The 11,708-nt window shown below is 35.7% G+C and overlaps 1 protein-coding gene across 1 annotated transcript; it reads right to left on the reverse strand.

Annotated features, from left to right (window-relative positions):
• Window positions 1-4,433: 4,433 nt before the first annotated feature.
• Window positions 4,434-10,458, reverse strand: LOC137639576 (uncharacterized). The gene is made up of 4 exons (XM_068371839.1): window positions 10,439-10,458; window positions 6,000-6,090; window positions 4,799-4,945; window positions 4,434-4,661 (listed from the first exon to the last, which is right to left on the reverse strand). The coding sequence occupies exons 1-4, from the start codon at window positions 10,456-10,458 to the stop codon at window positions 4,434-4,436; spliced, it is 486 nt and encodes a 161-aa protein (XP_068227940.1).
• Between the last annotated feature and the right edge of the window lie 1,250 nt (window positions 10,459-11,708).

Raw genomic sequence — 11,708 nt, forward strand, 5'->3', positions numbered from 1 at the left:
CCCCAGACAAGGAAACATATACGGTCATTAAAGACTTAAATCAATTAACTCACTGTTCAGACGCAATGGATAGAAAAATATGTACAGCTGACTCATTTGAATTCCATAAAAACTTAATGGATTCATGCGAGTTAGGTATAGTGCTAGACGGTGCTCTCTCCCATACAAGTGAAAATTGTCTGGATAAGCTTTATCCCTTTGACAATAATGAGTTCAATTGCAGACTGAACAATGGCTCGTAGATACGATACGACAAGGACGGCTTCAATGTATCATGCCCGGACGGATCCACGTCCTTTGCACACATCTTTGTTGCAGCAGATGGTTGTATCGGGACTTCCCCTAATTCCATGGTGACCGGGCTAAGGACAATCATCAGAGAACGAGCCTACTTCGCGAACTTCACGTGGACGTCTACAATGCCAGCACTACCTCTCCCATACAACAAACAGGTAGCCAAGCAGTTGATGAAATTGACCGAGATGGACCACCTGTCACGACTTATAAGGAATTTCTTCACCCCATACTACTAGCAGGATTAAGTGTGACGGTGATGATATTTATCGCCGTGAACATCCTTGTTTGGCGTAGGTTACGGTACAGTTGGAAGCTAAAACAGAACGTTTCGCCATGTCCAGACAAAACTCCTTATTTAATTCAGTTTAAAGCCGTTTGAAGTGGCCACCTCATTCGCTAAAGGAGTAAAATGCTCTGGAAATTGTGTGTGTACGAAAAGCAGTTAGTACGCTAGTAATATGTAATTGAAGAAATTATTGAACATTGCATTGTTAAAATACATCCAAAAAAAAAAAAAACATTTAAAAAAAAATATAAATAATTTTTTCTCTCGGCATCTAATAAAATATATAAGCCGGAATGTTAAAAGAAAAGAGAAAAAAAAATTAAAATAACAGAATCTATGGGCATCTAATAAAATATATCAGCCCTATATATATATATATATATATATATATATATATATATATATATATATATATATATATATATATATATATATATATATATATATATATATATATATATATATGTACGAAACCGTGGTACGTGTACGTACCAGGAATTCGTGTTTGTGCACTAAAATTGAATCTTTACCAAAGTAACAAATATTTTTATTAGTTACCGTATTGTGTTAATCTATATTTCTTACAAAGGTAACAATTATTCTTTAACAAGTTACCGAATCATATGTATATCAGTATTTTTTTTTGGTACCATATAATCATTTGCTAGCAATGTACCATATATATGATCTGTATTTATCATGCATTTTTTTTTCTTTGCTTTGGTAATATCTTTTCATATGCGTTATTGTTATTATTTTTTTGATGTGCCTATTTGGACATTCGTCCTCATTTGCTTATGGCTAAAGTTAAACAAAGAATAATACATATATCCAGTCACACCTAGTAAATATGTTTTGGCTTGATGTTAAATTTTTTTGAAAAAATTGAGATAGCTGGCCGAGCTAATGTAATAAATGAAATAGTTAATTATTACATGTTTAAAACACAAGACGTAATATGTCATTGTGGATGAAGATGCTAGCGTGAGATTTGCTGTAGTCATGTAAAATCATAACAGGATGTACTTTGCATCCCTCGGCATAGTAACATTTTTCTAAAACGTCAACACAAATGCATACCGTGTGAAAGATTGTGTCGTCACCGGATGCAGGTGTCTTCCGAGAGACGAAGGTAAAGTTTACATATTACGTTTAAATGCTGAGACAACTAAGCATACGATATCTGTGATATCGATAATTTAGGCAGTTCATATGTATACTTCACCTGAATTGGTCATCCGACCAAACCAGCTACACTCCTGTGATGGAGATGTTTTACACTGTTGTGTTTAGAGAATAAACCATTTTAAAGTTACAAAGATGAACTTTATTTCAAGACTTAACATCTCAAACAACACATACTTAATGTGTGCATATAACAGTAGCACACTAATAAAATGTGTGGCCAATAAGTTCCGCGCAAACACAGTAAAATGCTTTCAAGAACAGCGATGGAAATGATATCAGAATTGTACATAGGACGGCAATGACCAGGCATTTGAAATTAAAAGTGAAACTTTCGACATTCTAGTCAGGGGGAACACTTTCTTCGATATTACTAAGATTATTGTTTTATCAATAACATTTCTGAAAAGGAATATACCATATATTTCAAGAAGTATTCTAAGTATGACAGAGCTAGCTCGAAGACTACCCTATATAGGAATATATTCCAACTCTGCACCAATAGGGGAATTTAATATATATATAAATACATATATATACATATATATATATATATATATATATATATATATATATATATATATATACATATATATATATATATATATATATATATGCTGTATATAATATATATATATATATATATATATATATATATATATATATATATATATATATATATACAAATATATATGTGTATATATATATATATATTTATATATATATATATATATATATATATATATATATATATATATATATATATATATATATATATATATATATATATATATATACATATATATATATATACATAAATATATATATATATATATATATATATATATATATATATATATATAATGTATATATATACATATACTGTATATATATTCTGTAGATGCTAATGTGGAAATAATCAACAGGCGATAACAGAATTGGGGTTGCATGGGAAAATAATTACAAGAAAGTTACACCTATTTGTCAAGGAGTTTGAAAGTTGTCTTATAAAACAAGAAGGATTTTAAACTTTGCATTGTGCAAGATTATTGCTAAGAGAGGCAAGATGAATGTAAGTAGCTTTATTCAACAAGATAACGAGCTTATATAAAAACAGTTAAGAGCAACGATGGCACATAAATTCCAACAATGTAAAACATGAGATGGCAAGCTTAAACAAGTCTTTTTATTATCAGTACAGGAGAGAGCAAGATATAAAAATGAATAGCATTAGAGTGTATGAGTGTCTATAAAACACGTGCCGTACATGGCTTTCCCCATAAAAAAAGAGGCAAACTGTAGGTGGGTCATCTTGTATGAGATACACAGGTTTTAGGCTATCAATAGAGACCCACTCTTCTTTACCACGAATGTTGATTAAGAAAGCTTTTGGTTCGTGACGGATAATGAGGAAACGGCTGATTTATGGAGGCGTCAGTGATTGGTCACCAGTGTTGGTGAGTATGCGGTGTTTAAATCTTTTATTATGTGTTGAGTCACTGGGGGCTTGTAAGTCTGGCGGCACACAGTAAATTTCCCCACAACATGACGTAGGCACTGGAGATAGTTGGAGGATGTTGCAAATGGATAAATTCAGCAGAGATGACCAACAGGTCGCTATTCACCCTTTCTGCTGACGAAACACCAAGGGCATCCTTAGGAATGGTCTTTAATCTCAGCAGGACCCAAGAGAGCTGAGAAAACCATATGAAGCCATTGCAACGGGACATCATAAGCAGCTTTGAGTGTGCAATGAAAACACCAACCATTCCGTTGACTGTAGGGATGTAGGCAGTTGTCTGATGTTGGGTAATGCCCAGGAGATTCGCTAATGACATTAGCTATTGAGAGGTGAAATAGGTACCCCTGTAAGAAGTAACTGCTCATGGATACCAAATCTTCCAATCCACTCTGAAAGTAAGCCAAATGTACATGAGGCAGATGTTGCAGCTTGCATGGGGATGGGTTCAGGCAAATAAGTAATGTGGTTATCGGTGGTAAACAGGTAAAGGTGTCCATGTGATGTAAGTAGGGGACCTACTACATTGTTGTGAATATGGGCAAACCAACGGTGAGGTTGAGGAAAGGTGCCCGATCTTTAATCCGTTTGTCGATGTACTTTTGAAGTTTGGCATGAAGTCCAGGGGAAGACCCAATCCTTAGCATCCTTAGTAATGTCAAATGAACTTCCTCTTCAGTAGATGTGCAGTAGACCAGCGCAATAGATGTGAGGAGCTATGGATGGATTCAAGCACCTGTCGGCAGATAGGGGCAGGTATCCATGATCTTCGTATACCACTACTGATGTCCCAGAGGAGGGTGGTGTCAGAGTTATGCAGAATGTCTGTAGGCTTGGTACTCTGGATCTTTTCATTGGGGTTCTGTCAAGGCATTGTAATCCAATCTCAAGGGAATGGCGGCCAATGTGTTTCTTGGCAAGCATGGATAAAGTGATTAGTTTTCCCAGAGATGTGTGGTTGTATTCAGCCATGGCAGAAATTTGTCAGTGCTGACCTGGTGGACCTGGCATCAGACCGGGGAGTGAAGGCATGCACCAGAGGCATGTGATCCATGTGAATGAAGAAGGGGATTCCTTATAAAAAAAGTGGTGAAAACGATTGACTGCCAAATACACAGCTAGTGATTTGTGGTCGAACGTAAAGTACTAAGATTCCAGTTTAGACAGTTTTCTCCTGAAGCAGGCTAATGAGCAGAGCGAGACATTGACCACCTGCTCGAGTAATGCACCAATAGTGACGTCGCTGGCATCGGTCTTGAGAAGCAGAGGGGTATATGGCAAGGGAGAAGTGAGAGGAGCAGCAGTTGATAGGGTATTCTTCGGATTGGAGAAGTCCACTTCCAGAAAGGGACCCACTGCAGGTCTTTTGTTATTCTCTTGAGGGAGAGATAAAGGGAGGCAAAAGTTGTGGCAATGGCTAGCGGGAATCAGTGATAATAGTTTATCATTCCTATGAATTCTTGAGGTGCTTTGATGGTCAAAGGCATAGGGAAGATCTGAACAGCTGATACCTTCTCAGGGAGTGGGTGAACGGCTTTAGGAATGATGCGGGGCCCTAAGAACGATACTTCATTGGTGTCAAAGGTACACTTGTCATAATGGACAACATAACAGTTCTCTTTTAGGAAGTTGAAAACAGTGTGCAGATGAAGGTGTTCCTCTTTGGAAGAAGAGAACACACGTAACACAAGTAACACATAGAAGGATAGATCCCCTTAGATGTCATCTATTAGGCATTGAAAAGTGACCCCAGAATTATGAAGGCCAAACATTGAGTAATTGAATGTGTGTATATCAAAGGTTATGGTGATGTCTTCTAAATTCATGGGCACCTGCTAATACCACCTCAAGAGGTCAATGTTTGGGAGGGGATTGTGATCTGACTCCTTCTTCAGGACTATGTATAACAGTAGAGACCATGTGCTTAAAGCCTTTTGGCGAAGGCCTGAATCTGGCAAACACAGGGTCCCCTCATCTTGATTTGGTGAACACTGTTGGTGTTTACCAAAGTTTTGGACGAAAGATTGCTATGCAAGATGCAAGGCGGTGGGTGTAGGCCTCCGTGGGTGCGTTTATGTGGAGTGCAAGGTCGGGGTGGGGTTGGGGTGGGGGGGTGGGGGGGGGGGGGGGTTGGGAGAGAGGTTGAAGAGGTGTTAAGGAAAATGAGCCTACATTGACTAAACATCAATGTGCCACATCAACCAGGCAGTGAACATAGACAAGGATATCCTCACCGAGTCGATAACGAGAAATTTTCAATGGTATTTGACGGTCACAAATGATAGAGCGGGTATTTCATACCCGTAGGTGGGAATCTCAGATCCACTAATAGCTATCAGGTAGACGTCAGGAAGCTTAGAATGACCACGTCATGTTGTGGAAACTGACGTTGGTAAAGATAATAGCAAGTGTTCACCATAAACCACACACCCGTACCTGCATCATGTAAAAAAACACAAAAAAATGACGATAGGGGAAGCCACCGCCACAAGCGATCGCCTAATTACAAGTTTTTTGGCCACTGAAAATCATCCACACATTTCTTCACAGCAGCCCTGAATCTGGAATTTTAATAGCAGAACTGCAGCTGATAGTTCTCAGTAAGTGGCTGTAGGGGTATTTAGTTAGGGCATAAATGAGGGGAAGTATATGTGGGTGGTGGGCGGCTTTGTCACCGCTTTGGCAGATCACAGGCTAGCAACTATGCCTTACCACATTTACATCATCTTCAGTCAGTGTTGAATAGTTGTCCTCTTCATCAGGAGTGTAGGCGTTGATGAAGGTCTTGAAGGTGGAGAAGTGGCTGTCCATAAGGTTTAAGTTTAAAGGCTACTCATGACTGGCAGAGGCAAGGGACAGTGACATTGCCCTATCAAGCTGGGCAATGCCTTAGAGGCTGACCATTTATACATATTATCAGTGTACAAGCTTCCTCTCCACCCAATCTAGGACCAAGTAGGGCCAGGCAAGGGCTGAAGATGACTCAGAAGATAGACCTATAGGCTCCACCAAATCCCCCATCCTTAGTTTACAAGGATGGTGAAGTTGCAGCAATCAAAGAAACTAATGAGTTGAGAGGGACTCAAGCTTTAGTGTGGCGATCACCAGGCATTATACCACATAGGCTACCACAACTTTGGTCATCAGGTCCTTCTTGGGCCAGGTGCAGTATCGACATCAGGGATGGTGATGCTTACAGGTTTGAGTAGGCATCGCATCCAAAGGGCCTGAAGTAGGTTGAATTCCCAAAGAGTGCCGTCTGTGGCAGGTTGTAGGTGAGTGATTCTGGTCATTACCATGAGGGTGAGCATAGCCTTTTGGTCCCTATACAACTGTTGAGAGAGCTGAAAAAGCTTGGCTATACGGGCAGCTGGCTATGGTCAGTACTGCTCTAAGAGGTACGTTTTGAGAGCTTTATACTCTATTGAGGGATCCCATTGGTTGCAAAGCCAATCAAAGATTTCTGGAAAAGTGTCCTTTAGGATCACTGCAAGGACATCGTATGGTTACACTGCTTGAGAGAGTCATGCCCTTCATGAGAAACTGAAATTTTAAGTGCTGGTACCAGACGAAAGCATCTCTGCTGGTGAGGGTGGCAGTTTCATTGATGGAACGGTGATTGAAGAGCATCGTAAAAAGAGTAGAGGGTAGCGGTTGGCAAAAGAGATAGTGGGGAGCTCTTCCTCTGGCGGTCACCAATTGTTCAAGATTGATGTTAGGTACTAAGAGAGAGGCACGTGAATGTAAGTAATTTTATTTAACAAGGTAACGAGATTATATACAAACAAGTTGAGGGCAACATTGGCACAAAATTTCAGGCAAAGTAGAACTTGAGATGACAAGTTTAAACCGGGTTTTCTATTGCCAGTGCAGGAGAGAGCGAGAGATAAAAAACCAATAGCATTACAGTGTATGAGAGTGTGATACAGGCGCTGTACAGTACCTCAGGGTACACGCGAATCTAGTTACAGATTAAAAAAATACACTGAAAAGTAAATTTTCAAATATAATCAGAGAAAAAAAAGGAGGCTAATTTTCACAAATTATCAAGGATTGTTTAAAGATAAAGTAGAAGCAAGAAAATATGGTGTAAAAATGTAACAGTTGAAAGAATAAATAGAGATTAAAAGTACCTTCTGATAAACTCTTTCTAAGTCCAACCATGAGTGGTCGACCAAGGGATAGATCACTGCTCTTATAGAGACCGAAAATATACTGTACACGTATGATCAGAACCCAAGCGTCCTCTCCAACCCAGGTAGGCCCAGGGGAATCTAGGAAATGTTTGCTGATGACTAAATAGATAGACCTATGATATCCTGTGATAGAGCTCCTAATAAGTGGTTTTTCAATATGTTACAAACTAGAAAAATCTAAAAAAATAATGCGTGTCTGGGCACCAAAAATATATGATATACTATGGCTTGTGTCTGGAAACCAAACATATAATAAAATATATATGTATTACGACTGGCAAACTATACAACCTCTCGAATTCCAAATACACCTGTTTGCTTTTACATTAAATCTGATACACTTAAAAAAAAAATTCAATAACCGAACTCTGAGACAATTATACATCTAACAGACAACAATATATAAAACACTGAATATCCAAAGGTCTCCTAAGTACACTCAAAACAAAACTTTGTAATTATTATTACGAATATTCAAATAACTCTAACTCCGGTTCATAAACACTGGTGATTGAAATAATACACTCTTTACAAAAATAAATATATTCTATATAAATTGCAACACTTTGAAAGAATTTACATAAAACCAATAAATCATTTAAAAGATTATTTCTGAACAGAACTTAGATTAAGAAAAAAATGTTACTATCTGAAAATTATATAGTAACTTGACTCGAACTATTATATCTGAACAAACCTTAGACTAAGAAAAAAGGAATAACACTTATGAAAATTATACAATCACTAGTTTCACTTGAAATTAAATCAGAATACAATATTTAAGTTTGAAGCTTTATGAAAATAGATAACCAGATCGCAATACAAGAACCTATCACCTTCCTACAGGGCCGTTTACAAAAACTCTAAGAGAATTTTTATAAATACTCACTATGATTCCGACACTTATAACATCAAAGCTTTGTTATTTCACTTAACACTTTTAAAACATACACTGAGTTGCGGGCGAGAGTGAGAGAGAGGCGGAGATGCCTGTCTTAAGGCTGGAATTCTCTATCTATCTGTGTAACCCTGGGGTCGCCTTTATATATGAAACTTAGATACTGCCAGAAGATCCTAGGAGAGCGAGTTGTGGAAGCGTGGGGGCTGGGCAAAGGCATCAGAATTACCAAGTATTGCTCTCTCGAACTCGTACTCACGCAACAGCGAGACAAATCCTGGGTTTCCTGGGCAACTATCACGCACAGGAAGGCAACTCTCTGTCAGCTAGCTCTGCCCACCCTTTGTCGCCGAAACAAAAAAAAGATAATATCCTATCACTAGATTTTTCGTGAATTTTCCAAAGCACATGGCCTATTGCATATTCTCTCACAAAAATGATGCAATACCTCATAAAAATAAAAAAAAAAAAACATTACATAAGCCCTTGTTCCTATCTTGTATGGTCACATAAAACTCTCAAACAGTTTACGTAAGACTTTGTATCAAATATACGTGATATAAAACGTTAATTCTCAAAAATAACGTAAATTTACATATACTGACCTGAATAAGGAATACAATGAAATCAACGACAAAAGTCTTACGTAATTTACATGGTAAACTTGAATAAAACAAGAAGAACTCATCTTAAGAGCTGGCTAACGTTTCTTCAATGCACATATGAAAACATAAATAAAATTATGAATAAACCACTGTATCTACTCTACACTAGATCAGCTTCGTAAGAGTATAAACAAGAAATAAGAAATAGGTGAGTATAAATTTCCTATACACCTATTCATCATACACAACACTAACCAGATACACTTTATATATATATATATATATATATATATATATATATATATATATATATATATATATATATATATATATATATATATAATTGACATCAAATGATTCTCCGGAATGTGGATCCCGTTGAGCTCAATTTCAAAGGTATTTCTTTGCTCGAAAACACTAAGTGAATGGAAAATCGTCTTAACATTCTAATAACTTTATTAATCCATTAATCCGAGCTTTAAAAGAACAGACATCAAGTAACTTCCATGAATTAAACAAATAGACCTACGAGTGTTTGGACATATTGTTTAGAAAGAATTATAGCAATAGGCTATGTTGAAATCTTAAGTTTTTGTACGAGTGTACCATCCAAAGGCACTTATAGCCGCAATAGTTCATACAAAGGAATTTATTTTTTCTTTGTGAAACCATTGTCAGGTTGTGAATTGAATATGTCAGGAAAGTAAACACTGGGGTTAATATGCATTTCTAGTTAGTTCGTCAGCAAAGTATTTAAAGGTATGGAAAATTGCAGGACACAGCAGTCACGAGTTTTCGACAATTTTTTCGAAATCATATCTACGGACGCAAACATCAATGTATCATCTTGTTAGATTATTTATAAACTAGTAATATAAACATTTATAAAAAATTATTACAATAATCCTCGATAAAAGTACAAAATAACCTAACACAATCGTTAGTTATTATAATATTTGAAAATCCTTAAATCAAGAATTAATTGTATTTTGAGTAAGAAGATATTTTTCTACTTTGAAATTAACTGGAGAGTATATGTTGGAAAAAAAAATGTAAATCCTTATTACATTTTATGAAATTTTCTGATAATTGGCGTGGAAAAATTAAAGGCCTTGAGTATAACAATTTGTAAGTTATGAGCTTGAAAATGATCAGAAATGAATGGAATTGCTGGGACATTTTCTGTGGACCTAATTCAAACCACTCTTTGCATCACTACTTTTACCTAATTTATTTTCTTTTTATTTATCAGCTTATGTGATTGAATTTCGTGACCTGGGTGAATTGATATGAACAACTACCATTTGTTTCTTAAGCATTTTATGATACTAAATAAAATTAATCTGTTGTGATGTAGTCTTTTGTTCCAAGTTGATTTTTATTTCGAAATAATACAACTATGTGTTAATTAGATACATAAGCGTCTTTCCCACCTTTATCCTTCTCTCTTACCTTGATTCGGTGAAATTCATACTGAAATGTAAGAGGAATATTATTTTTCTTAATCCAGAACTTATTATTTTTTGCACTTTCAGTAATTCCGAATAAGCTCTACTGTGCCTTATTATTGATTGGCACCTATGTCAGTAATGTCTTAAATCCTCTGTTTATAGAATCATAGTAGAAATATCCTAAAGTACTTGGATTTTATATAAACTTACTCAATCATTTTCTTATTCAAAAAAAAAAAAGAAAAAAAAAATTTGGGTGGGGTGTGGGGGGTTCTATATTAACTTGGAATGTCGTTGATAAAAATCTTTGTACTCTTTTTCCTCGAACGTTATAAGCGCCAAATCCGTGACAAGAATTCGAAACAGCGAGACCAAATTGAAGTTTAGATTGACAGTAAATTCCTCGAGTGGCTTGGAAAAGCGACATTTGGGCTACATCATTGGCAGTCACAAATCATCGCAACGATTCTTTCTACCAATAACTGGATAAATGCCACATCCATTCAGCAGCAGAAAGTATCGCCAAACCTACCAGTTATTTTCGCCTACTTCCAAATAGACGTGCCAAATAACACATCCTCTTTAACCTTTTGACTTTGCCGACAGCCTCTGGTTCAAAGAGGAAAGAGTGAAACACTGTTAACAGTTTTTTTTTCTTTTAATGGAAATCTCATAGATTCATTGTTTAATATATTAGAATATACACTAAAACACGTAAACGTGCATTATACAGACACACACACACACACACACACACACACACACACATATATATATATATATATATATATATATATATATATATATATATATATATATATATATATATATGTACACACGAATTTATATATATATATATATATATATATATATATATATATATATATATATATATATATATATATATATATATATATATACGTATATATATATATATATATATATATATATATATATATATATATATATATATATATATATATATATATATATATATATATATGTGTGTGTGTGTGTGTGTGTGTGTGTGTGTGTAGATATCTGAGGTATGGCTGTTACATTCACCAGATCAGTGTGAAAACAACAGGTTTTTGAAGCCTTTTTTTCTACCAGAAGCTTATAAAGCTGGAATAGGAAATGTATAAATACACCATCTTTTCAAAGTAATCCGGAAATCTATGCTGGAAAACACAACCAAGTACTTTATGAACTGTAGCACATTTACATACTATGTAAAACTAGTCAAAAGCCAGCTAGTTCTGAAATGGGGT

The sequence above is a fragment of the Palaemon carinicauda genome, chromosome 4 (assembly GCF_036898095.1).
Source record: "Palaemon carinicauda isolate YSFRI2023 chromosome 4, ASM3689809v2, whole genome shotgun sequence".
Classification (NCBI taxonomy): Eukaryota; Metazoa; Arthropoda; class Malacostraca; order Decapoda; family Palaemonidae; genus Palaemon; species Palaemon carinicauda.

What these genes read in the sequence shown, in the direction of transcription:
- LOC137639576 (XM_068371839.1), bottom strand. Translation starts at nt 10,458, where the DNA reads ATGAATTTCACCGAATCAAG. An exon ending in ATGAATTTCACCGAATCAAG is followed by an intron (nt 6,091 to 10,438) that starts GTAAGAGAGAAG and finishes CCTTATGGACAG; the next exon opens with CCACTTCTCCACCTTCAAGA. An exon ending in CTGAAGATGATGTAAATGTG is followed by an intron (nt 4,946 to 5,999) that starts GTAAGGCATAGT and finishes TCTTCCAAAGAG; the next exon opens with GAACACCTTCATCTGCACAC.